We start from the raw sequence: 26809 nt of genomic DNA, 5'->3' as shown, positions 1-26809 counted from the left end.
GCTTCCGGGGTTGTTGTCTTTTCCGCTTGTTTTAAGGAAAACAAGTTAAGGTAGTGGCCTACTGACCACAAATAAAAAGAGCACCGCTTCCAAGAGAGATGGTTTCTGTTTGTCCCCCAGTACAGTCCCTTCGCTCTGCTTCCGCCCTGTCTTTGCAGTGTCTCCCTGTGTTTCCCCTGTGTCAGAACTCTGCATTCTGGAATGCTTTGCAAGGCTGCATCTCCTAGACTGGCTCATCTCTTAAATTCAAATCTGAGAATGGAGATCAATTTCATTTACATTTTCATGGAAAAGAGTTTGAATGAATAACAAAATGTATAATGTGATTCTTCCTGCGGTGATTATATTTTAAGAATAAGAAAAATAATGTTGCATAGTATTCATATTTTTATGTCATTCAGAAAGCTGGGCATCTAATTTATGTAAAGGATGCCAGCCCAAAGAGTTACCAAGATTTCATATTGTCCCCATTCTCAACTCTCTGGCAAATTATAACTACTCTAGAGCTTTCAAATACGAGTGTGACTGAGCTACCACAAAAGAATACTCTTTCCTCCAAAAAAAAAAACCCTATTTATTAAAAAGAAATGAAAGCTGGTGGCAACTTAACAACTGCTGGGGGAGCCGTCTCAGTTGTGCTGTTGTCTTTGAAATTGTGATTTCACAGGACTGTTTACTAATCGACGATTGTTACTATGGCAATTAATAGCTCAGAAAATTGCAGATGCTACATCTCAAACATCAAGCTCTTTGCAAAGGAAATGCACAAACTGAAGTGCATTGTTGCTTCAGATTTGCAGCAGCCTGCTTTATTTTAAAGATCGCCTCTTTAGCCTGCATGCCCTTCTGTATCTTCTTTGCTTGCTTCAATAAACTAATTTGCCTCAAGTATGTTTCATTTTCCTCATTAAAAAAAAAAAATCTTTGCTAGCCCTAACAGTACTAGAATGGTAGCCAGTGACATCATCGGGAGTCTGTTGTGGACTCTTGAACAACATAGCCATCTGATTATCAGATTCTTGTTTTAAAATGTACTTAAAGATGGCAGACACAAGACTGTGCCCCCATGTGGCCAGACTGCTTAGAACACGCCTGTGCCTGCTCCTTTCGGGACCCAGGACTTTGGATCCTATCTGTTCTGAAGGCAGGGAGCTTGTTCTAATATGTTTCCCTTCCCCCATCTGACCCAGTGCTCTATCTCAGAGCCCTGGAAAAGCGATGTCCATTGGCTCAAGGAGCAAGGCCTGGTTCAGAGACAGCCAGGGAAATCTTCACAGGTATGCACAGCTCCCCACAGTGACCAGAGGTTGAGAAGGCAACCTTTTTGGATTGATATTGCTTTTTGGTGAAACACACATGTGACTTATCTTTGCCATATCCATTATCCCCTAACAGCCCTAAGGTGAGCAGCTGCCAGGCTAGATCCGGGGAACTCAGACGGCTGCCTGTCCAGGTATTGGGAAAGGCAGGCCCTGTCAGGGACTGCACCAGCCCTAGTGCAGGGAGCCCACACAGCCTAATGGCCCGGAGTAATGAGCATTAGTTTTAATTTCATAAAATATTTTCTTACAGGCTCCAGCAAACCTTCACCAATTTACATCAGTTCCTATTCCTCACCAGCAAGAGAACAAAATAGACGGCTACAGGTGAATTTGCAGTATCATTTTTACAGAAGGCCGATTAGCAGGGATCAACACCGTAAGGGGTCCGCGCCGGTTGACCTACCAGAGCTGGCCCAACACAGCAGGGGCCAAGGAGCTTTCCCTGGGGATCTTTGCTCCTCAGAAGCTCATCTGTGGTTTAAGCAAAGCACTTCCACAGTAGCCTCATGTGCTTGAGTACTCAAATCCATGCTGCTGAGACCACCATTGCCACTGATGGGAACCACCTGAGAAGTCTTTAATGCGTATTCTTTGCCCAACAATCTCCTTTTCCCATTCCTTTTTTCTGTTAACCTCCAAATTCTCTTCCATCCTCTGGGTTGAAAAAGGTGGTAAGCACACTTCATTCTCTCATCTCACAGTTCTTTTTTGTACATCTCATTTCCCATCTTCATGACTCCCTCCATATCCAAGCATCTGTGGTTTGAAAACACTTGAGTCAGTGGCCAGGTCTCCATTAATCTCAGAAGTCCAAGGGGATTCAGCCCTACTGGGGTGGACCCCATTCTCCATCAGAGTGGGAACTAATGGTTGTGGCATCCAAGCTCTGCTTTCACAGGGCCTAAAATTTTTATCGGTCCTTTTTTTTTTAAGATTTTATTTATTTATTTGACAGAGATCACAAGTTGGCAGAGAGAGAGGGGTGGAAGCAGGCTCCCTGCTGAGCATAGAGCCTGATGCAGGGATCAATCCCAGAACCCTGGGATCATGACCTGAGCAGAGGCTTTAACCCACTGAGCCACCCAGGCACCCCTATATCAGTCCTTCGTGATGCCATACTCACATAGGTTATCTGATCTCTCCTTTTACCTTCCAATAATACAAAAGCAGCTAGGGTTTTCCAAACAACCCTGCATCCTGAACTTCAGATAAGGTTACTCATAAGACCTCCCTCCATTTCATCATTTTTTCTCTGTAGATGGAAAAAAAAAAAGAACTTCCCAAATTATTCATAATTTATCCTATAGTTTTTAAGTCAGGAGAAAAAAAAATCTTAAAATCATAACTAACTTAAAAAGGGAATTTAGCTCTAAAATGCTTTTAATGTTAGAATGAATTTAGTTTCAGAACATGATGTTTATATGTACATGATGAATTTGTTACATCTTACTAAATGGGGGGTTTGGGGCATGATCAAGAGGGAAAACAGACATTAAGAGCCATGACAGTTTTTCTCCATATTTGAAGAAATGAGGTCAGAGATGAGATAAGGTAACACAAAAGGAAATTAGGGGAGGGTACCCTGAGGTGGATGCCCACATGGATTTCACCTTGCTTTCTTACAAATCTATTAATCCTGACATGGGGAAGGTGTTTCCTTTAGACCTATTTGCTCACGTGTCTCTCCCAATCTTATTATCCTGCTGCCCAGAGATTGCTTACTCCTTTAACAATACCTCACATTTCTTTTAAAAGTGAGGGATGGACTCAATCTTCATCTCTGAGGTAAATGTTTTAAAGGATGGTTCTGTACATACACAACTATCTGAAGCATGAATATCTAATCTACAGTCAAATTCATGATGTACTACTCATGGTTCCCTGTGTCAAAGCAAAAATCAAGGCTATCCTTTCATTGGGCATGCCCAGGTAACAGACCACTCCACAGCAGAGCACAGAACTGGACCCCTAAGGGGGAAAGAGGTAGCAAGGGGCCATCTTGGGCTCTCCAGACACACCAACTTCTAGAGGCCCTAGAACAGGACTTGAGCAAACTCTGCCAGCCCACTTGTAAACATAGTTTAAAATCCTTACACTCTAATAGTAAATATACAGCGTGTACCAGAAAGAACTCTGAATCATATATGCACAAATATTAAATACTGCTTTAAAAATATGAAGCAGGAAACCCACATTAATTTCCCTTAAACACATATTTCCAAAAATTGCTTTCATTTATTTGCTTTTTCATTTCATCAACAGCATCAACAGCTGTACTATAGTCAAGATGACTCCAACAGAAAGAACTTTGACGCATACAGATTGTATTTGCAGTCTCCTCATAGCTATGAAGATCCTTATTTTGATGACCGAGTTCACTTTCCAGCTTCTTCTGATTATTCAACACAGTATGGACTGAAATCGACCACAAATTATGTAGACTTTTATTCCACAAAACGACCTTCTTATAGGGCAGAACAGTACCCAGGGTCCCCAGACTCGTGGGTGTAGCATCAAGATGCTCGATAGAGGAACTCTTCTTTCTAACCTTGTTTGGATTGAAATGAAAAATCCGTCTTGCTGATTTGCTGATGAAATGTGAAAGTGAAATGGAAGGACTGAGTGAAGAGCATATTTTTTTTTTTCTTTTTTGAGGAATTATCAGGGAAGTAAGGAAACCTTTGGGAGAGAGGACTTTCTAAGCTCTATTTAGGTGTTAGATCTAATTACTTGTAGATTCTGTAGTCGGGTGAAGGTGTGGGCGATGTGATGAGAGGTTTGAGAAATGGGTGAAATGAGTTGGGGGATGTGTAGGTCAAATCAAATTAAAGATGATTTTTTTAATGTGAATAAAGTTATGTTCTGATAGTTTGTACAGAAAAAAATAAAAAAAAATGGATGCCCTTCATGTTTTATTGCTATTACTAAATGTCAAGATTGTATGCTATTATGTCTTGTAAATTTCTTTTGTTGGTGTAAATATGGAAATGCCACATTGGTTAAGTGCCATCATTTGTAATGCAGTGTGTCATTTGAAAAGAGATTTGAAGAAAACTGACAGCTTAAAAAACAAATGGGAAACCCAAGGAGTTGTTAGCAATTAAAAACAAATTATAACATCCTTTGTTTTCAAAATGAATAGTGTACCTTTGAAGCACAAAGTCCAGTCTGGTATAGAAGCGCCATGCCCATTCCCTGCCTTTTTCATAGGACACTTCACTGCCATTTTCTATGCACATGAAAGAAAAATAAATGTGGAAATTTCATCCTTGGAAATTTGTTCCCTGTTCTTTTTTTATTTTCTGTGTATAATATGGAAAAGCACATTCTATAAATGTGAACCTAACTGCATGTTGGAAATAGCTTAAATATATCTGAGTATTATGGACTTTCCTAGTTTTATACACTTTATGAGAGGGACCATACCAAAGAATGAAACTATGAAATTTCCTCATCTTTATCTACCTTAGTATTTTTATTTGGAGGAATCTGTTTTGAATCTAATGTACTTGGGGTTTTTTTTGGGGGGGGGTTGTTGGTTTGTTTTTTGTTTTGTTTTGTTTTGTTTTGTTTGTCTTCAGACTGCTGTATGTATTTAACACAGCTTTTCACCTGAATGAAATTACATCTGGTAAGACAAGCCCTAACTAAACTGATAATGACTCCTTTTGGCAGTTTTTTTTTAAAGAACTCAGTAACTAGGTAAAAATAACGTTTGGGCACTTAATTTGCTAACACCAATGCAGGAAACTAAAACAAATTCTAAATAATTATTTTGCTGAATGATCCCATGAGACAATAATCCCTGGATTAGAGAGAGAGTGGAGGAAGCCCACATCCGTGAAAGGGGTTCCAATAACCAAGAAGCATTACTGGTAAGCTTTTTCTCCATTTGTCGAGACGAGGGGCACAAGCCCCAGGAGGCCTCCTAAGTCGTACAGTTTCTACCCTGGATCTTACATGGCAAACAGCCCATATGGCAAGTCAAACACAGAGCTGTTGACTAAGCTCAGTATATCCTGCAAATGAGGTATAAATCATAGGTTAGAACGTGTGCTTATATTTGTGAGAATATGGAAGGAGATCTAGGAGAAAAATGCTTTCTCTTGTTGATGACCTGCAGCCCAAGATTAGAATCCAAAGTGAAATGGAAATCCAAATACAAACAAATACTCCTAAAGTCTGTCAGTGGGGGAGTTTCTGACGTGCATGCCTTCCGAAATGACCCACAGTAAGACTGCCCAGCTGCCCTAGGCCTCGCATACCCTGGCAGATTTCAGCGAACAGCCCTCTAGATGGCAGACACTGCCAGACTTTCCCAAGAAAATGGCATTAAAACTTTTGAGATATCTAGGTAGCCATCTGTGCTTTGAATCACTGACTTCCTTGAACCTGACATCTTCATGTCTGGGTTGAAGGCCCTCTCTCGAGGAGTCAGGAATACAACAGAATCTATAGCTGGCATGAGCTAAGTGACAGAAACTGACTATTGCTTTTAGTGACCTCATTTGTCTTTGGGTAACTTAGTGGACCCAGGTCCCTAACTTAGACAGGCAGCATTTCAGAAAACATCCAAATTTGGGTTACAAAGAACTCCTCACTTGGGCATCAACCCGGACCTCCTAAGGGGCCAGAAAGAGGCCTGTGGGTGAGGAATGGGCAGATCAGATGCCCTATAAGGCTCCTTCCTTATGACTAGAGATAAGAAGCTATAGACAGAGCCTGAAAGATACAAAACTGTATCACTGATCAAAAAGCTAATCCAACTCTCCCTTCCAAAGTGTAAGAATAAACAAGCTCTGCTATAATCAAGTTGACTTCTTTTTTAAAGATTTTATTTAACAGAGACAGAGCATGAACATGAGTAGGGGGGAGGAGGCAGAGTATCCCGGGCAATATCCTGAGCAGACTCCCCACTGAGCAGGGAACCTGACACAGGGCTCGCTCCCAGAACCTGAGATCATGACTCAAGCCAAAGGCAGACACTTGGCTAACTGAGCCACCCAGGTGCCCCCAAAGTTGACTTTGCATTGCTGCCCTTCCGTTACAAGATAGCATGCAGAATTCAACCCCCAGGAAGAGGTCTGTGGTTCTGCTCAGTGCAGTTTCACTTGCATCCCTCAAGGTCAGAGCTGAACTGAGCCAATGTTGGAGAGCTAGACCAGTGTGTCTTTACCCTGACTGCACTTTAGAACCACTTGGGCAGCTTTCACAACTAGGAGGGCCTTATCCTGACTAATCAAAAGCACAAGAAATGGGGTCCAGGCACCAGTATTTTTGAAAAGTTCCCTAGATGACTGTCATGTGCAGTCAAGGTGAAAGCCACTTGGCCCACATGCCATTACCCTCTACCTTCCTGTGACCTGACATTTTCGTTGTCAGAATTTCAGGTGTGGAGTTTGCCTGGAAAAGTGACAGAGATACTGTTACTTTTGATACAGTTATGGAGTATCATAACTGTGGAGTATCATAAAGAGACAGAGATACTGTTACTTTTGATACAGTTATGGAGTACCATAACTGATTTTAAACGTGAAATGTGAGAGGTGAGGTTTTCTTTCTTGCCAGAGTATGTTATCTTTTGCTTATGCACTATTTAAAGTTATGTCTTTTCAAGCCCAAGGATGTTTCATGAGTATCAGAAATGTTGACCTTACAGACCCATTAATCCAATAATTAATCCCTGGCCAATATTTGGTTGTCCACATGACTAATTATTGCAGTGAAATACCAATAGTTCACTTCCTCGAGCACACACTGTGTGCTCTAAGTATCACATATATTATCATTTATCCTTTATAGTAACTGCATGAAATCTGTACTAATATCCCATTTTACAGATCCTAAAGCACCCATGGAGCGACTTGCTGAAAATGACACAGTCTGTAAGTGGCCAAGGCCAGATTAGTACCACGGTCTATCTTAACTACGACACCAGTGTTTTTAAAATTCAGTCATTTGAGTTCCAACTGAGCTATTAGTTAATGAAAAATGTTCATATTTGTCTTTAATCTTCCAAAGGAAACTATCCCTGAAGGAAAAACCATCACCTGCCATACCTAAAAAGTCACCATAAAAATGAACACTTAATTACTAAACACACAAATTTCCAGGGACCACCAGAATTCACTGTCCACCACAACTAGTATTACATGCACCATGTTTTGGGAAACTTGGTTCCTCATCAGTCTTGGTGTGTATGACAGTTTAGGTGGGCTGAGAACTCTCCTTAGGACGTTCTGAGTCATGCCTCTGAATATAGGCCCATTGAAATAAAATCCTCCACAAGATAACCCTTTTGTTGGGGGGCCTCAGTAATACATTTAAAGCATCACAGATCTAAATCCACTGGATGGTGATATTATTTCTATGATCAAATCATATTATAAGGAAAAAAATATTTGTAAACTTGGCCCTTGCTGTTCACTTCACTAGATTTTTTAAAAGTTGTTTATAACAGCATTATTCATAATAGGCAAAAACTGGAAACAACCCAAATCTCCAACAGGAGAAGAGAGAATGGTAACATTTATGTAATAGAATACTAGTCAGAACTAAAAAAGAATAGCCACAGATACTTACAAGAATGGATGATCCTATTTCAATATGAGGTAAAACTTATCTATGCTGGTAGAAGTCAGAACCATTATTGCCTCTGCGGGTGGATACTGACTACAGAACTTTTGGAGATGATGGAAATGTTCTATATCTTGATTGGGGCGGTGCTCTTACACAGGTATATACATTTATCAAAAGTCATGAAAATGTTCACCTAAGATCTGTGCATTTTATCACATACAATGTTTATTCCAATTTAAAAAGTTATTAACATTTGTCTTAAAAGGCACTAAGGAAATATGTGATGACATTGTCTGAGACTTCGTTTTATGACTTAGAATCAGAGTGATTACAGAGTTGAGAAAAATCTGTTTATAAATTTTAAACCTTCCAAAATTATCTACTTAAGATGTGCTGTTAGAGATGTTCAGGGAGAAGATGTGAACACCAACTGACTTGAGAGCTGGACCTAAGCAATCAGAGGCCCCCGATCCCCTTCCCAAACATCCTTAGAAGAAGCATTCTGCTTGCCTTCACCACCCTAGAAGCTGCTGCAAGGACACAGCCTTGAGATAGTAATATGGCATTGAGGCCATCTGGATGGCATATGTTACTAAACCCAGTTAAGGCTTCTATATAAACTTTAAAGATTCTGGCGGGCAGGTGCAGAGATCTGCTCATTTTGTCGCCACCCAAGACAAGCCTCACAAATTCTCTTGCTTATTAAATCTGTCACCTACATATCTGGATGGTCCGCCTCTTCAGTCTCTCCTAGCCCTCCATCTACAGAGGACCATTTGCAGACCAAAAAGCAGTTTCTCAAACAAAAGACTGTAGTACAAAATTCTTTGTAGTATATACACAAAGTCTATTTAAAAGCTGACAGCTTACCAAAGTTAAATTTAAGCAGAAATCTAGAAAATACATATTTGAAAAGCACTGTATGGGAATGTCTTTTGAATGAGCTATGCTTATACAGATTTACATGTGTGTTGACAAGAAAGTAAGTTGAGAAGTAAAACAGGCTCATATTTAAACATGTTGCCAAGAGAGAGAAGTGTGTCACCCCTTTTACCTAATGATCCAAAGAGAGGTGTAAATAAATACCTCATCCACCTCAGTGCCTCCCAAGGCATAGGGAAGGAATGTGGGGAGAACATCCTTTCAGCAAGGTACCAGGGAGGTGTTAGCAGCAAAACAAACAGGTCAGTGAAATCAGAGGCAGAGCAGCTAATGGGACTTTTAACTCTACAAATGCAGAGCAGACTTTGAATCCAAAAGGATCTTTGCTGTAGGTCAAGGAAATCCTTGCTAGAGAAGTAGAGAACAGTCTTACTCTTAATTAGAATGCCTCTGGGGAGGGAGCTGGAAAAGAACAAAGGATACAAACCATGTTTGGAATTCTCTAGCCGATTTCCATCCTGATGGATAGCTGCCCTTTGCTAGCCTGTGCCAAGGAATGGACTCAGCCTCAGAGAGCTATGTGCAGCCCTGAACGGCCATCCCTACACGGTAACAATTCACCACTGGTACTTGTCAATTCTGCCTCACTTTATTATTTTTTTTAAATTAATTTATTTATTTTCAGCATAACAGTATTCATTATTTTTTTCACCACACCCTGTGCTCCATGCAATCCATGCCCTCTATAATACCCACCACCTGGTACCCCAACCTCCCACCCCCCCACCACTTCAAACCCCTCAGATTGTTTTTCAGAGTCCATAGTCTCTCATGATTCACCTCCCCTTCCAATTTCCCCCAACTCCCTTCTCCTCTCTAACTCCCCATGTCCTCCATGCTATTTGTTATGCTCCACAAATAAGTGAAACCATATGATAATTGACTCTCTCTGCTTGACTTATTTCACTCAGCATAATCTCTTCCAGTCCTGTCCATGTTGCTACGAAAGTTGGGTATTCATCCTTTCTGATGCCTCACTTTAGAAGACCATGACTTTTGTCTCCAGTTTCACTCACCCTTGTGATGGCAGTTTGCTGTTATTCATCTGCCTGATGGCTTGGCTTGCTGTCTTGATGAATGCACTTATTCAGGACAATCCTTCAAGGCTGTAGAGACAAAAAAGAAATTATTAGCAAGCAAATTATGACTTGAATTGTATCTGTTTTAGTGCCATTCCCTGTTTTATGTCAGCAGCTTTGCTGGAAGCAGCTGGCATGTCCCATAAGTGGCTGTTTGTGCCTATTGCTGTTGCCTAATTCTAACTCGAAATCACTAAAAAGCATTTTGTGCTATCATAATTGTCTGCATGAGCCATAACTAGCTCTTTCATTATTAAAGCCCATCCAATGGTTGGGGAAATTTTGATAAAGACTTCAGAATACAAGGGACTATTTAACCCTCCATTCACAACCCAGTGATTCCAGAGCTGACCAAGGCACTACCTTGTAAAATACAACTATACACAACTTGTGCTGAGTCAAAGGTGTAATTCTGAGCTCAAAGGGAAAATATCCAATTCTTCCCTTAAAAATCCCCTATAACTGTTCATTTGCTCCCCCAGAGGAAACACCCCTGAAATTTGCCTTCATTTGCTGGCAATAAAATGTAACATGTTGAGCTTTGGCCTTGATGAGCTGCCATCCACTGAGTACTAATCTAATAAAATGACTTCAGGGAGGGTGACATCCCTCTAGCATCTCTCTTCAGAGTTCTTCAGAGACAGTGGCTGTCCCAGCCCAATGCAAGGAACTCTCTTTCCTTCCCAGGTATGAGAATGAGTAGAATGAGGTATGCCCAGCTTCCTGAGAACTAGAGGAAAAAATTCAATCCAAATGGGCTCCAGGATGGAAATACCATCATAGGAGGAGATCTGGCCATTATAGAGACGGCTGTGCTGTGAGGAATGTATTTCAAGATTTTACAAAAATATTTTCTGAAGACAAACCAGGAAGCACATTCTATAGCTAAGTGATTAAAATATTTATACATCCACCAACATCACTGCAATTATGTCTAGACTTAGTAACCTGTATGATCATTCTTGTCTGTAAACTGTGGTCAAAAGATAATGGTGTGTTTATTCAGTTTACAAATAATTAGGTGCCTCCTTTTTCATTTTTCTCTCATGTGCCATACTTTTTAATTGTTTCTTTGATAATTAACTCTTCTATAAAGAAAAACTATCAACAGAAATGTGAGGTGGTATTGAAACTCTTCAAGCCTATAATTATAAAACATCTTAATTGGAGAAAAGCTGGTCCAATACCACTTGAAATTACTAATATTGTCCTCCAAGGCCACATCACTGAGTCATAGTGGCGATCTATCATCACTAGGGAATTATAATTGACTGGTAATAACAAAGTCTCCAAAATTGTGGCTTCAACAAGATGAGTTACAGGTTTTGGGTTTTCTCTCCTTCACATATTGGAATGAACATAGAAAAACAGACCAAAACTAGGATGGTGGCTCTAAAATGTCCTCTTGGACCCAGGTTTCATCGTATTCTCTGGGCATGGGCCTCATCTTTATGGCTTCCCAGCTGACGCCTGAATCTCCAGCCATCACATCTTCATTCTTTAACAAGGAGAAAGGAGTAGGAAAGTTGAACCTGCCAACTAAATCATTCTCTTAAAAGACCTTTCCTCACCCCTACATCTTATTTTTACCTGGGCTCATTGCCATCTCTACTCATGCAGGGGTTCTGTTGATAAGGAAAATGAGGAGATGGATAAGGGAAAGTCACAATCAGTCTCTGTGTAGGATTCAGATCATTCTATGAGGTGATGCCTACCCTTCCATTACTTTGGTTCCTATGAATGTAAGCCCCATGCCAGAGACCTGTGTTGTATTAATTCCGTGCTTGGGGAGAAGCCATAGTACCCATCCCTCCCTAGACTTGAAAGATAACCAAAAGTGGATGAAATTTCTCAGGTTCAGGTTGTCCCCAGCAGGTCAGGTTCAATTTACTATTCCATCTCCTAGCTTAGAAGTTAACCATCAAAAGCCAGTTACCATCAGTAATCTGTGGTCAGAAACCCCACTCTCATTATGACTTCTAGTCTCCAAGGGGCAAAGCCATGGGTGTCCACAAAAGCACCTCAGGAGTCAATGGAGAAGGACTATGGACCCATCTCCCTACTGTATCAATAGCAGCCCACCATGAGCAGTTTCTATACCATATGTCCATGTAAGATTATATTAACAAAATTTCTCCAGTAAAACCAAACAAAGTAGTAATAGCCATTGCACAGTCCATGACTGACCTTAGGCAACTGGCTGGAGACCTATAGCTCTGTGTGCTCCTGACTGAAGCCTGGTAGACTCACAACAGCAGCCACCTTCTTCAGGTGAGTCACTTTAACTCATTATGAGTCTGTGGAGTATTCCCATACAATGACCTAGGCATCTTGGAAAAACCTGGAGGCTTATGAGGCTGCCATTACCTCAAGAACTTGAGCCTCACTGAACCCATCAAGTCTGAGTTGAGCTGTCAAGGAAAGCCTCAGAGAGCAAAAGGGACTCAAGCTGAACTTCAGATTAATTTTAAGCAAAGGTGTCAGGAAATAAATACGATTGGCAGGGGGTTAAGGAGAAAATCAGCTGAACTCAGGACAAGAAGAAGGTCAAGCAAAAGAAAAAGAAACAACAGTGAGTTTCTCTCACTGATTTTGAGTAAAAACAAACCTTAGAATAAACCTTTGCTGAATGTTTACTGGTGTCAAAGACTGTGCTAGTGCCTTATCCACATTATCCCATTTAACCTTTTTTTAAAGATTTTATTTATTCATTTGACAGAGATCACAAGTAGGCAGAGAGGCAGGCAGAGAGAGAGGGGGAAGCAAGCTCCCTGCTGAGCAGAGAGCCCGATGTGGGGCTCGATCCCAGGACCCTGGGATCACGACCTGAGCCAAAGGCAGAGGCTTTAACCCACTGAGCCACCCAGGTGCCCCTATCCATTTAATCTTACAACAGTCCTAAGACAGACTATAAGAGAAAAAACTGTCCTAAGAAATGGAGAGTAAGTGTTCCAAGCTCACATCAATGGAAGACTGTAACTTAGATCTGTTGGATTTTGGAGCCCCTTTAGCCCTTTGGGTCTCAGAGGAGACCAGAAGGCTCCAACCTTCACATACTCTGTGTTTATGCTCAAGTAAACCCATGTGACAATCTCTCTCAGAATCAGGAACATCCTTCCTAGTCCTACTAGCTCCTGGGCCAAATTAGGCTCAAAGAATGCAAACTAGTTTTAATGTTTGCCTGGGCAAACATACCTAGGAAAACACCTTATTTGCTCAAATCAAAGTTGATGTTTTTAAAACTACAGAAAACTACAAAGTGGCCTGTTCACAAACTATGCTGTGAGTCTCGGCAGATGGGCAGCAAAAGACCTCGCAGATCAAAGGAACCCAAGAGAGCATCCCACCCCCCCACCCCCGACCCCCGCTCTTCCCCTGCCTGGGCCAGCCCATTGCCTCCAGCTCAGCTGGAGCTGAGGCCTGGGCTGGAGGTGGGGGTCAGGCCAGCAGTTCCGCCTGGGAAAAGTTTAGGAGGCTCAAAGGGAGCCTAACTCTGTGGAAAAAGACCTTCCTGAACAATGGTCACTCACAGCCCTGCGAGTCTAAAAAGGGAACTATGGACATTCTGGAAAACCCTGAAGCAAACTCTTTGTTTCCCTTCGCGCTCCACTCACTTTTTACTCCTCACTCCTCTTCAAGGGCAGGAGAGGGGCCATGTGATGAGAGGACGAAAAGGTCAGCTTAGGGCGCTTCGTGGTCCCAGGTGACGGCCAGAGCCCCCTGCACTGTGGGATCCGGACGGTGGGATCTGCACAGTGGCATCACCAGGCCCGCTCTGCCCTCGGGGAGGCCTGAAATCCTGCTTTGGGGAGTTCAGGGTGAGTTCGGTTCATCCAGTTATCCACAGAACAGACTCTTTTGCTCTGGTTCAAGCGATCAGTCCCACTTCGCAAACGAAAACGCTCATCGGGCGTTCTAACACACGTAACTCCAGTGCCTGCTCCCCTGAGAAAAGAGGACTATGTGCGGAACACCCGAACCGCAAAATGCCTGTCAAGTTGTCAAGCTGTGAGACAACCACCTCCCTGAGAAGAGATAAGAGAGTCTGTCTTCCGGGCGGAAGTCCCGCCTCACATGCCCGGACTGCACCGGAACCCAGGAACCAGCTTCCGGTGTGCTCTTTCGGCTGTGCATGGCTCAAGACCTGACTGTGGAAGTCAGATTTCGCTATTTTCTTTTCGCCTCCCTACATTGATAGTCAAGTCCACGATGCAGGTCTGAGCAGAACTTCCCTCCCGTCAGAGGTTGGAAGGGAAACTAGAGAAAGGCTGCATTGCAGGAGTCCTGGCAGGGAAAGAACGTCTGAGCATTGTAGAGGCTGGGCCGCCCCCTTGAGCCCAGTGCTCCCCGCACCCCCCACCCCGAGGTGAAATGTGGCTCAAGAAATAACGCCACAATGGATTGTTTTACTCAGAGGTTATGAGGCAGGTGCCACTGTTGACTCCATTTTATAGATGAGGAAGCCCAGTAGAGGGAGGTTAAGAAAGTCACCCCAGGTGACAATGGCAAAGATCTGCTGCCAGAGCCACCTTCCTAAATGAGTATCAGTCTCTCGGCTGTCGCCTGTCGGATTAATAACTGCTCCTCTACTGGAGAGAGCAGGGAAGAAGGGGCAGGAGCTCCTCTGAGCAGCCATGGCACTCTGGGGGTTAGTGCAGACGTCTCATCTTTTGTGGACCAACGTGGAAACTCCATTCCAGCTTCCTGCCTGTGGCTAGGTGAGTAGGGTGGGTCAGACCTGCCATAGGTTTCCCTCAGTCTGTCACTGTCCCCATTCTGGGGCGTTCTCTCTCCTCCCCAGTTCTCCTCTAGAAAGCCTCCACTTCTGCTGTTCCCCAAGGTCTGACTTGGGCTTTCAAGTCACCTCTCTATCCCCCTGACTCATTAATCACTTTGGTCTGGGTGTACACTTCCCAGCCGGTACCACCCCTAGCCAGACACTCCTGCAGACCTCTGGGTGAGGATGCAGGCTTCCCTAACTTACCTTCCTGAAGCAAGCAGGTGGATTTCCCTGTTCTAAGCAGCTCTCAGCACACAGAAGACCTCTTCATCCTTTTGCCAAGTGGAGAAGTTTTCCACGTTCCTTGAAAGATGAGTTCTACAAAATTGTCCCTAAGGAGAGCTTTATTGTCAGATGAGTCTGGAAAATGCAGCATGGTGTGTCTCAGAGATGTCACAATATCTTTAACGCTTATATTGAAGGCTCTGAGAACTTTGTGGTAAACACTGGATTCAGAAGTCCAGTATTTCTCAAGTTTATTAAACCAAAAAACCTTTTCTTTGGGGTAGGAGTACCTATTTTAGAAACAGTATTCAGCAGAACTCTGTGCAATGTGAAAGTAGATAAAAGGTTTTTTTTTTTTGTTTTTTCCCTCACTCATAGGTGAGGTTTCTTTTTTACTTACATATTCTGTACTTTTATAATTAAAATTTATCTTCTTAGACTCTAAGATCCCCTTAAATATAAGGTAGCCTAATTAAAATCTAAACCCATTTATTTATTCTGTAGCTGTAGGGAATAGGCATGTAATATGACCCTAGGTACTGATTCTGAATGATGTAGGGATGTTCTGTATACTCATAGCTTCAGTAGTTATCAAACTTTCTGGTCTCAGGATCCCTTTATGTTCTTAAAACATATTGAGAATACCCGAAGTATTCTTGTATATGTGGGCTATATCTATTGATATTTATGATATTAGAAATTAAAAGCTCAAAACTTGTAAATATTTAATAATTTATTTTTTAAAAAACCCATTACATGCTAACATAAACTACACATTTTAGGAAAAGTAACTATCATTTTCCAAAACAAAATAAATCAGTAAGAAGAATGGCATTGCTTTACATTTTTTTTTTAAGATTTTTATTTATTTATTTGACAGAGATCACAAGTAGGCAGAGAGGCAGGCAGAGAGAGAGAGGGAAGCAGGCTCCCTGCTGAGCAGAGAGCCCGATTCGGGACTTGATCCCAGGACCCTGAGATCACGACCTGAGCCGAAGGCAGTGGTTTAACCCACTGAGCCACCCAGGCGCCTGCTTTACATTTTTGAAAATCTCCTTAATGCCTGGCTTAATAGAATATAGGTATATCCTCCTACCCAGTTCCAGCTTCAGTCTGTTCTGACATCACACGTCATCTGGTCTTCAAAATGTGCCACTGTATGCTGATGAGAGAATAAGGGTGAAAAAGGAAAATGACATATTAATATTATGAAAATAATAATTTTGATCTTGTGAACCCCCTGAGAAGGTCTGTAGGGCCCCAGGGTCACAGTAACACGTTTGGAGAACTGCTACTTTAGATGATCAGCCCAGTTCCTTCTAACTCTGTATATACCTGAGAAGGGTGGAGGGTTGGATGGGTCTCCCTGCTCCTGGGAGTATCATGTATATGATCACGAGGATCCACTTCTCAGGGACCCCCCCGTCCTCTGGCCTGGCTGATACCCATTCCTCCCCACTCCTATCGCTTCTCACTGTGATTACTGGAGCCCAGAGGAGTAGAGGTCAGTTTGCATGTTCTTGACTCAGAAGTTTTTAAAGAGCTTTGATGTATGGAATTTCATTAAAGCCATAAGGGCCCCAAGGTAGCCATTGTGCAAACGCAGATATTGCCTTCATTTGTAAGCCACCTAATTCCTTCAAAAATGGATTTAAGCTTTATCTATAATCCATGTCCTGTTCTCCTGCAGGGTTTGAGTAGGTCCATGATATGAATGAGCCAAGAAGAGCTATTTTTTTATTTTTCTTCACACATGGGAGGAGGATGAAACAGTCTTTTATCTTGGCCCTGGGGAGGTTTGAAGTTCAGACACAAAGGAGAACAGAGGGAAAGACAGACACCAGCTCTGGTAGATATGAGCATAAAGGTGACACGCTGCACCTGTGCCAGAGATGCTCCCTTGGTCAGCCTCTTAGGACCAAGCAAGAGATGGTTCTAGATAAGGAGGACCCAGATGGGTCCTGGTTCTGTAGAGTCCCCAGGTGAACAGTCAGACGGAGCTAACAACTTTTCTGCCTTGGGTTAAAATGAGAGAAAATGAAACCCTGAGGATCTTGCTATATACCATGGCAGTAGCCACTACCAGCTTCCTGTGTAAGAACTTGTGTTTATGAGGTGTGGGTTAGAAGTTCTGATTGTGGGGTTGAGTGGATAGGACAGAGTCCACCCTCACCCACTAACTAGCAGAGTGGCCTCCAGCAAAGCACATGGCCCACTGAGATTTAGGTTCATCACCTATAGAATGCGTTGCTGTGGGATTTGCTGAGATAGATAGCGCATGTAAGCACTTCGCATAGTGCCTGGCCTATGCGTAAGTGCTTGTCATTGGTTTGCTTTCCTTCTAACATGACTAGAGGCACAAAAGTGCAGGGCTACCCTTAACATTGATGGTGCACAGGGAGATACAAACAGAGGCCCACATATCATTTAAATATATAGACATTTAAGATCTAAATCTGCTAATATTGTTATATGAAATGTTTCATATATTTATCTCAACAAGAGATATTCTTCATAACAACAAAAACTTTAAACCATGCCTACAGGTATGGTTTATATATGACTGAAAGTTTATAAAATATCAGATATGACTGATTTTAGTTATTGCATATATCTTGAGGGCAGCATTATTTGGAAGGATAATAAACATAATTCATTATTGTAAACATTTTTTTCATATAATACCTTCTTGCCTTCATTTTGGCAAAATCATTAATGATGTGATTATGATCAGTACTTTTATATAATATGCGTTCTAGTCATATTAAAAATTATTTAATAAAATGTAATTTTCTTTAAAGGACGGTATATTCAAAGTGTAGGTATATATTTTTACTAAAATGCAAACTAAAGTGCATGTAAAGATCAAAAATATAAATTACTTTTCATGTTTCCAAAATATCTTCCTCCTAATATATTCAAAAGTATAGAAGGCAAAATATAAATTCTAATTAATAAATAGAAAATTTTTAATCTAAGAATTTAAATAAAGCTGACATCAATTTCACTTTTGAAATTTGATTAAACCTTACTACCTATTTCAATAAAAATGAAACTTTGCAATTCTAGATGCTTGTGCACCTAGTTACCAAAATAATTATTTTTATGCTTTATGCATATTACCTATAAATCATTATATGTACAAATTTAAAGTAACATAGATCAATACTGCAAAGTTCCCCAGTTACTATGTGCAACTATTGTGAATACACTGCTCCCTACTATTGTTAAGAACCCCATATCAGGGCGCCTGAGTGGCTCAGTGGGTTAAAGCCCCTGCCTTCAGCTCAGGTCATGATCCCAGGGTCCTGGGATTGAGCCCCACATCGGGCTCTCTACTCAGCAGGGAGCCTGCTTCCTTCTCTCCTCTCTGCCTGCCTCTCTTCCTACTTGTGATCTCCGTCAAATAAATAAATAAAATCTTAAAAAAAAAAAAAAAAAAAACCACAATGAGATTTCAGCTTACACCCATCAGAATGGTTACTACCAAAAAACAAGGGTTACTACCCTTGTTACTACCAAGGTTACAAGGTTACTACCAAAAAAACAGGAGAGCCTGTGACTCTTGATCTCAGGGTTGTGAATTCAAGCCCTATGTTGGGTACAGAGATTTCTTAAAAACAAAATATTTTTTTAAATAAAATCTTTTAAAAAATAAAAAACAATTTAAAAAGACAAATGTTGGCAAGGGTGTGGAAAAATTGGAACCCTTGTACACTATTTGTGGGATTGTAAATTGGTGCAGCTACCATGGAAAACAGTATGGAGCATGCTCAAAAAACAAAAATAAAACTGTCATGTGACCCAGCAACCACATTTCTGGGTATATACTGAAGAAAATTGAAAGCGAGCCCTTGAAGAGATATTTGCACACTAATATTCATAATGGCACTATTTACAATAGCCAAGAGATGGAAACAATCCAAATGTCCTTTGATGGATGAATTGGTAAACCAAATGTGGTCTGTACATATGATGGAATATTACTGAGCCTTTGAAAAAAAGAAATCCTGTCGTATGCTACAAAATGGGTGAGCCTGAAGGACATTATGCTAAGTGAAATAAGCCAGTTATTAAAAAAGAAAGAAAGAAAGGAAGAAATATTGCATGAATCCACTTATATGATGTAGCTAAAGTAGTCTAATATATAGAAATTTAAAGTAGAATGGTGGTTACCAAAGGTTAGAAGGAGGAAGAAAGGAGAAGTTGTTGTTTAATAGGTATAGAGTTTCAGTGTAAGATGAGAAAATTCTGGAGATCTGTTTCACAAAAATGTGAATATATTTAACACTATAACAATATGTTAGCTACATATACAATGTTAATATATATTAATAATATGCTAATAATATATTGAATCATACACTTAAAAATTGTCAAGATAGTGAACTTCAAGTTACAGTTTTTTACCACGGTACAGAAAGTGTGTCTGTGTGTGTATGTGTATGTGTGTATAATTTTTAAATATTCATGACCAGTGAGTAGTCAGCCCTTTGGGATTTGAAATAAACACTGTTTATCTGGCCAGAGAGATATTTGAGGATTGTAAAAACAAAATTATCTCAGCAAACTAGGAATAGAGGGGAACTTCCTCAAACTGATAAGGAACATCTACCAAAAAAACCTATAGCTTACTTGATAGTGAGAAACCTGAAGATTTCCCTCTGACATCATGAACAAGGCGAGGATATCCCTTTCACAACTGCTTTTTAACACCATACTAGAAGTCCTAGCTAATGAAATACACAAGAAATGGAAATAAAATGTAGGCAGACTGGAAAGGAAGAAATAAAACTCTTTGTTTTAAAATGACATTTTGTATATGCAGAAAATCTGAATAAATGACAAAAAATCTGGAACTTATAAATGATTGTAGCAATGTTGCAGGATACAAAGTTAATAAAATCATTTGCTTTCCTTTATACTAGTAATAAACAAGTAGAATTTGAAATTAAAAACACATGGCCATTTACATTGGGATCCCCCAAAAAATGAAATACTTAAGTGTAAATTGAACAAAATATGTAAAAAAAATCTTTATGAGGAAAACTGCAAAACTCTGTTGAAAGACAGCGAAGAAGAACTAAATAAATGGAGGGATATTCCATCTTCATGGTTAGGAATACTCAATATTGTCAAATGCCAGTTCTTCCCAACTTGATCTACAAATTCAATGCAATCCTATTCAGAATCCCAGCCAGTCATTTTGTGAATATCAATAAACTAAAGTTTTTATGGAGAGGCAGAAGAACCAGAATAGTGAACTAACATTTTTTTAAAGATGTATTTATTTATTTGAGACAGAGAGCATGGGTGGGGGTGGGGGGGTTGGCAGGAGGGGAGTAGAGACAGAGGGAGAGAGAGAAAGAGAATCCCAGGCAGACTTCCCATCAGGTGTGGAGCCCGACAAGGGACTTAATCCCATGACCCCGAGTTGATGACCTGAGCTGAAATCAAGAGTCAGATGCTCAACTGACTGAACCACCCAGGCATCCCAGCCAACTTACTATTGAAAGAGAAGAACAAAGTCAGAAAACTGACACTACCCAACTTTAAGACTTACTGTAAAGCTACGGTAATCAAGACAGTTGTAATACTCAAGAAGAAACAAACAGATTCATGGAACAGAACAGAGAGCTTTCCCAGAAATAAACCCACATAAATGGAGTCAACTAATCTTTGACAAATTGTATTGCAAGGGCAATACAATGGAGCAAAAATAGTCTTTCAACAAATGGTGCTAGAATGTCAGGGTATCCACATTCAAAAAAAAAAAAAATGAATCTAGATACAGAATTTACACTCTTTATAATAATTAACTAAAAATAGATTATATAATATTATTAAATTACATAATGCACAAGTAAATAAGCCACCCTGAATAAGAGTCAGTAGAAACTACAAATAAGAAAAACAGGTGTAAAAATGCATCAAATGTTGACATCATCAGAGACAATAATGCCAAATACATATTTAATATCATTAAAGAAATAACATTTAAATGTCCACAGAGCAAGATGCTTTAAAATGATGGCTTATATTTTTTAAAGACCCAAATAGATTTCCTAGAAATGAAAAGTAATATAATTTAAATGAACAATACCAATTGAAAGGTTAAGTAGCTTACTGGACCTGATGTATGAATTACTGAACTAGACAGTAGTTCTAAACAAATTACCCAGAATGCAGCCCAGAGAAGCAAAAAGGAGGAAAACTATAAATGAATAGTTCAAGAGACTACACAATAATTCAGAAGAAAATTAAGCATAGGGTTTGCCATGGAGTGAGTATTTGTGTTTCCTCCAAAATTATTGGAACCTAATCCCCAATGTGAGGATATCAGGAGGGGAAATTGGGAGGTGGTAAGGTCACGAGTATTGAGTCCTCACAAATGGAATTCCTGCCCTTGTGAAAGAGATACCAAAGAATTCCCTTACCCCTTCTGCCATATAAACATACAGCAAAAAGATGGCCATCTAAGAACCAGGAAATGGGCCCCCACCAGTCACTGAATCTGCCAATACCTTAATCTTAGACTTCCCAGCCTCAGAACTTGAGAAATAAGTTTGTTTATAAGCCAGCCAGTCTGTGGTATTTTGTTATAGCAGCCCAAATGGACTACACAGGGCTGGATCTAAATTTCAGGCCACCTGTCCTTCTGTAGAAGTGTACAACCAGATTTGCAGACTGAACTTCTGCCCCCTGAAACAATTTCGCTTCATTACTACTTTTCAGAACCACACTGTGCTAGACTCCAACTGTCCTTCCGGAATAAAGTGCAGACCCCCAAGATGACAGGGGAGAACTTGAGAAACAAATTTAACTGGGTGCCTGCCGCAAGTGGGATATGATACTTTGTGATAGGGCAGTCTACTGCATTCATACCACCTGAGAATGAAGATTTGACACACTGTTTTATAACTTTTCTTTTTCTTAAGCATTTTCGCTATTGAAATTCTTCCTGCATTCTAAAACAAGATCTGTCTCTGGTCTAGGCCACTGTTCTACATACACTTTCCTGGCCTTCTGTAACAGTGTTTGGTTGTAAGTTTATAGTGCAAGAGGTATGGAGAAGCTTCTCTGTGGGTCCTGAGCAGTACTGATAAGGATAGCAGTTGTTGATGAGACCCAGTTGGGTCTAGGCTCTCTCAGCAAAGCCACCAGGTCCTGAGTGACCTAGGGCTGTGTGTGTTATGTACCAAGCCTAGAGCAGAAACCCCTTTTGTCCATGTCTAAGGGCAGGGCCACAAAGGGCCTTGGTGAGTTCTCCTACCAAATATGCGACAGTTGGTGTCTTATTGTCTGCTGGACACCAGAAACCTGAGAAAGGGCAGAGATGCTCCAAATACTGCCAGAAGCCAGGTGATGTGCTGACTGCTGATTCAGTTTTATGCATGGCTTTCCCACCCAAAGAACCAAGGCAGGGAAAAAAAAAAAAAAAAGAAATCAAGACAAATAGCTGTTTTCGGGTTATTCTTGTGAATCGCCCAGATGTCTTGCTTCCCCTCCTTGTGGTTTGTCTTTGGGCATTTCTTGTCTCCCTGGCCCCGACTGAAATGTTAAAGCCCTGATGAGGGACTCCAATGAAGGCAGGGATGATCTGTGGTTCCCATTAGGTACACAGAAATTAGGGATTCCTGTCACTACAAATTTAAAAAGCAGCTACACCTCAACAATTACTGAGCTGACTCTTCAGCAATGAAAACAAACAATGTCAAGATTAAAGGGGGAAAAATTAATGGATGTGTAAGTCTGGTTTGAACCAGATATATTCTTCTGAAGGGAAATTGGGCCTCCAAGGAATTGAGCTGTACCTACATTCAGCATTCCTCTCCCCTGTCTCTCATAGTTATTCCCCCAAAAGCCAAATTAGGTTCAGGTGTGTGACTCCCCTTCCCCCCACAGAAAATATGGCCCCATGGGGAACTGATTTCTAATATGACCTCCTAGGAGGGCTCCACCCAAGGCCAGGTAAGGCCATGTTGGGTTTAACAACCACCTGTCTTCTCTCTCTCTCTCTCTCTCACCAGGCAGCCTTGGAAGAAGATGAGCTATAGAATTTTCCACAGCAGAAAGAGAGAAATCATCAGAAGAAACAAGAGCATCATCAAATCAGTTTTATTACCTGTCTCTTAGCAGCCTGTAGTACAACCCAAAAGGTAAAAACCTAAGTGTTCCTGATTTTTCAGAGCAGTTGTCTCCAAGGTCACATGCTTCTCTGTCTACTGCAGTGGTTCTCAACCAGGGGGCTGTTTTGCCTCCAGGGAACATTTGCCAAAGTGACACAAATTTTTGGTTGTGATCCTGGAAATGGAAATTGCCCTCAGAGCAAAACTTCTGTGGGAACCATTGCTGGGTAGGAATACCTCATCTGTAGTCAATGAATTGGTGGAAGCTCAATAATTCATCAGTCTCAACTCTAACAGTCGAGAACTCCAGGGGACTCCAGTTTTAGTGGAGGAGGAACACATTTTTGTAAGCCCTCCCAGGTTCTCACAGTGAATATCTCCTCAGGCTTCTGGGGAGAGGGGAAAGAGTGTCATTTTATTTTATTTTATTTTATTTAAAAAATTTTTTTTTAATTTTTATTTATTTGTTTGACAGACCACAAGTAGGCAGAGAGGCAGGCAGATAGAGAGAGAGGAGGAAGCAGGCTCCCCGCCGAGCAGGAAGTCCGATGCGGGGCTCGATCCCAGGACCCTGGGACCATGACCTGAGCCGAAGGCAGCGGCTTTAACCCACTGAGCCACCCAGGTGCCCCAAAGAGTGTCATTTTAAAACACATGAGAATAATCTATTCTTAACAAGGCCTGCCCTCAAGGGAAACTGTTTTATCAGAGCCTTATGTACCGAGGTCCTAACAGAGCCTAATGAGCCTGAGAGAAGACAGATACTTAACTCAACACCCCTTGACTTCCTGTCCCACCTAAATTGGGGGTAACTGAGGAGCACGTGTGAAGGTTACAGTCCAGGAGCACAGAATCACTGACAGACTGAGTTCTAGTCACAAGACTGTAAAATACCCTCCTCCCTCCATACTTCACCCCTACAGCACTAAAAGCCCTTTACCTCAGTTCTTTTTCCCAGTACATCGTGTCTGGCTTTCAACAAAAAACTACAAGACATACTAAAAGCCAGAAAATACAATTTGAAGAGACAGCGAGTGTCAGAATCAGATTCAGATATCCCAGCAAAGTTGTTAATATCAGGTGTTGAAAGAGAGGGGTTGTAAGGTCTCCTGTGATAGTCACATATTTGTCTATTTCTCCTGTCTCTTCTGTTCATTTTTGCTCCACATATTTTGCAGCTGTTTGGTGGGTGCACATTGAGTGTTGCTAAATTGTTTTGTTGGTGAATTGCTCTTTTTATCATGACATAATGTCCCTCTCTGTCTCTGGTCATTTTTTTTTTTTTTGTTCTGATATGTACTTTATCTAATATTAATATAATCATTCCTGCTTTCTTTCGATTAATGTTTACATGCTTTTTTCTGTGCTTTGACATTTTTATTTTTTATAATTCTAACCATTTCTAAGTGTACAATTCAGTGGCATTAAGTGCTTTCACATGGTTGTGCAACCATCCCCACATCCAGAACCCTTTTATGTTCCCAAACTGAAATTCCTATATGATGAAACCATAGCTCCCTATTTTCCTATCCCCACTAGTCGCTAAAAACCACCATTCTACTTTCTACCTCTTTAAATCTGACTACGTACCTCATATAAGTGGACTCACACTGTATATGTCCTTTTGTGACTGGCTTCTTTCACTTAGTATAATGTCTTCAAGGTCCATCCATGTGTTAGCATGTGTCAGGATTTCCTTCCTTTTCAAGGCCGAATAACATTCCATTATATGTATATACCACATTTGACTTATCTGTTCATCCTTCAGTGGACACTTGGGCTGCTTCCACCTTTTGGCTATTGTAAATGGTGCTTCTATAAATATAGATGTCCAAATAGCTATTGCAATCCCCACTTTCATTTCCTTTAGGTTCATGCCTGGAAGTAGAATTGCTGGGCCAAATGAAGAGTAATTCTATGTTAAATTTTTTGAGGAACCACCATATCATTTTCCATAGTGGCTGCAGCAGTTCACTTTTTCATCAGCAATGCACAAAGGGTCCAGTTCCTACATACCCTCATCAACACTTGTTCTTTTCTTTTGGTTTTTGTTTTAATAGCCATACTAATGGATGTGAAGTGATTCTATCCTTTTACTTTTGACCCGCCTTCATCATCATATTTGAAGTGAGTTTCTTATAGACAGCATAGAATTGGGTCATGTTTTTTTGATCCACTTTGCCATTCTCTGCTTTTTAATTTATGTTTTTAGACTCTATACAGTTAAAGCAATTATTAACACGTTAAGAGTTAAGCTTGCCATTTTTTTAATGTTCGTTCTCTCTATTTTTAATTGATCTTTTTCGTTTTTCTGATTTCCAGTGGCTTGCTTAAACATTATGTAGAATTCCATTTGGATTTACCTATAATTTTTTAGTGTATTTTTTTGTATAGCTTTTTGGTGGTTGCTCTAGGCATTACATTGTACATACATAATTTATAACGCTATACTGGTATTGTCATTTTACCAGCTTGAGGGAAGTATAGAAACTTTACTTTACCTCCTTTTATATCCTTTATCTTCCTCTGTTTACAATATAACTACCTTAAATATTTCCTCTACATACATTAAGAACCATGTTAGACATATTGTAATTTTTGCATATTGTAATTTAGAAAACTCCAAAGGCTATGTAAGGACTATTGTAATTATCAGTATTTTTGCTTACCATATTCTTTCTTCTTTTCTGAAGAAAAGAAGAATTCTGAAATTCCTTTTTTTTCATTTCCTTTCTGTTTAGAGAATTTCCTTTAGCCATTCTTTCAGGATAGGTCTGCTTGCAACAATTTCTTTTGGTTTTCCTTCACTTCAGAGTATCTTGATTTTCCTTTCATTTCTGAAGAATATTTTTACTGGCTATAGAACACTAACCTTAATGCTAATTATTTTCTTTCAGAACTTTAAAACAGTCATGCTGATTCCTTCTGGCCTCCATTGTTTCTGATGAGAGATGCGCTGTCATTCAAATAAGTTTTTTCCTATAGATGTGGTATTGTTTTTCTCTGGTTGCTTTCAAGATTATTTTGTTTGTCTTTGGTTTTTAGAAATTTGATTATTATGTGTCTTGATGTGGATTTGAGTTTATCTCATTTGTATTTCCCTCAGCTTCTTAAATCCGTCGTTTTATATTTCTTGTTCTTTGTTCTGTTGCTTTTGTTCTGCTGTTGAGCCTATATATTGAGGTTTTTTATTTTAGTTATTGTGTTTTTCAGTTCCAAATTTCCTTTTGATTTTTTATTTACATTGTATTATATTATTAATTAATTATATTATTCTTATATTGCATTGCCGATACTTTCTGTTTCATTACTGGGATTTTCTCTTCTTCCATTTGTTTCCAGCATGTTCATAATGTCTTCGTAAAGCATTTTGATCATGATTGCATTAAAATCATCAGGGACACCTAGCTGGCTTAGTGACTCTTGATATCAGGTCATGACTTTGAGCCCCACATTTGGTATAGAGATTACTAAAAAACAAAATAAAATAATCATGAGATAATTCCAACATCTCTGTTATTTCAGTGTTGCATTTGTCAGTTGTCTTTTTGCATTCAGTGTGAGAGCTTTTTGGTTTTTTGGTATGATGAGTGATTTCTAATTGAAACTTGGACATTTTTATATTGTTTTCTGTTTTAGCTAGTATCCTTTGACACTTCACTAGCAGGGGAAGGGGGTACTCAAGCTGCATCATTATTGCCATGTGGAGGTGCTATTCCAGGTTTCCCATCCAGCCTCCCTTGATATCTGGAA

At 40.3% G+C, this 26809-nt stretch overlaps 1 protein-coding gene and 2 long non-coding RNA genes across 11 annotated transcripts in view; 2 read left to right on the top strand and 1 right to left on the bottom strand.

Moving 5' to 3' along the window:
* PKP4 (plakophilin 4) overlaps positions 1-4598 on the top strand; it is a 247763-nt gene extending 243165 nt beyond the window's left edge. For 8 of the 9 annotated variants that reach the window (XM_059167273.1, XM_059167272.1, XM_059167275.1 and 5 more), the window contains 2 exons: positions 1573-1646; positions 3585-4598. In XM_059167273.1, the coding sequence (XP_059023256.1) occupies positions 1573-1646; positions 3585-3833 (323 nt within the window). In that variant the 3' untranslated portion in view covers positions 3834-4598. The remainder of the gene's footprint in view (positions 1-1572; positions 1647-3584) is intronic. The other variant, XM_059167276.1, reaches the window with a different exon arrangement.
* LOC131827195 (uncharacterized) lies at positions 1613-13967 on the bottom strand. The gene is made up of 3 exons (XR_009351942.1): positions 13537-13967; positions 9860-9949; positions 1613-2078 (listed from the first exon to the last, which is right to left on the bottom strand). It is a non-coding gene; the product is annotated as an uncharacterized LOC131827195 (long non-coding RNA).
* Positions 13968-14031: 64 nt separating this feature from the next.
* Positions 14032-26548, top strand: LOC131827194 (uncharacterized). Its single transcript, XR_009351941.1, has 3 exons — positions 14032-14640; positions 22958-23086; positions 25954-26548. It is a non-coding gene; the product is annotated as an uncharacterized LOC131827194 (long non-coding RNA).
* The last annotated feature ends 261 nt before the right edge of the window (positions 26549-26809 follow it).

This window comes from Mustela lutreola, chromosome 3, assembly GCF_030435805.1.
Source record: "Mustela lutreola isolate mMusLut2 chromosome 3, mMusLut2.pri, whole genome shotgun sequence".
NCBI lineage: Eukaryota > Metazoa > Chordata > Mammalia > Carnivora > Mustelidae > Mustela > Mustela lutreola.
This window is presented reverse-complemented; position numbering and strand designations above follow the sequence as displayed.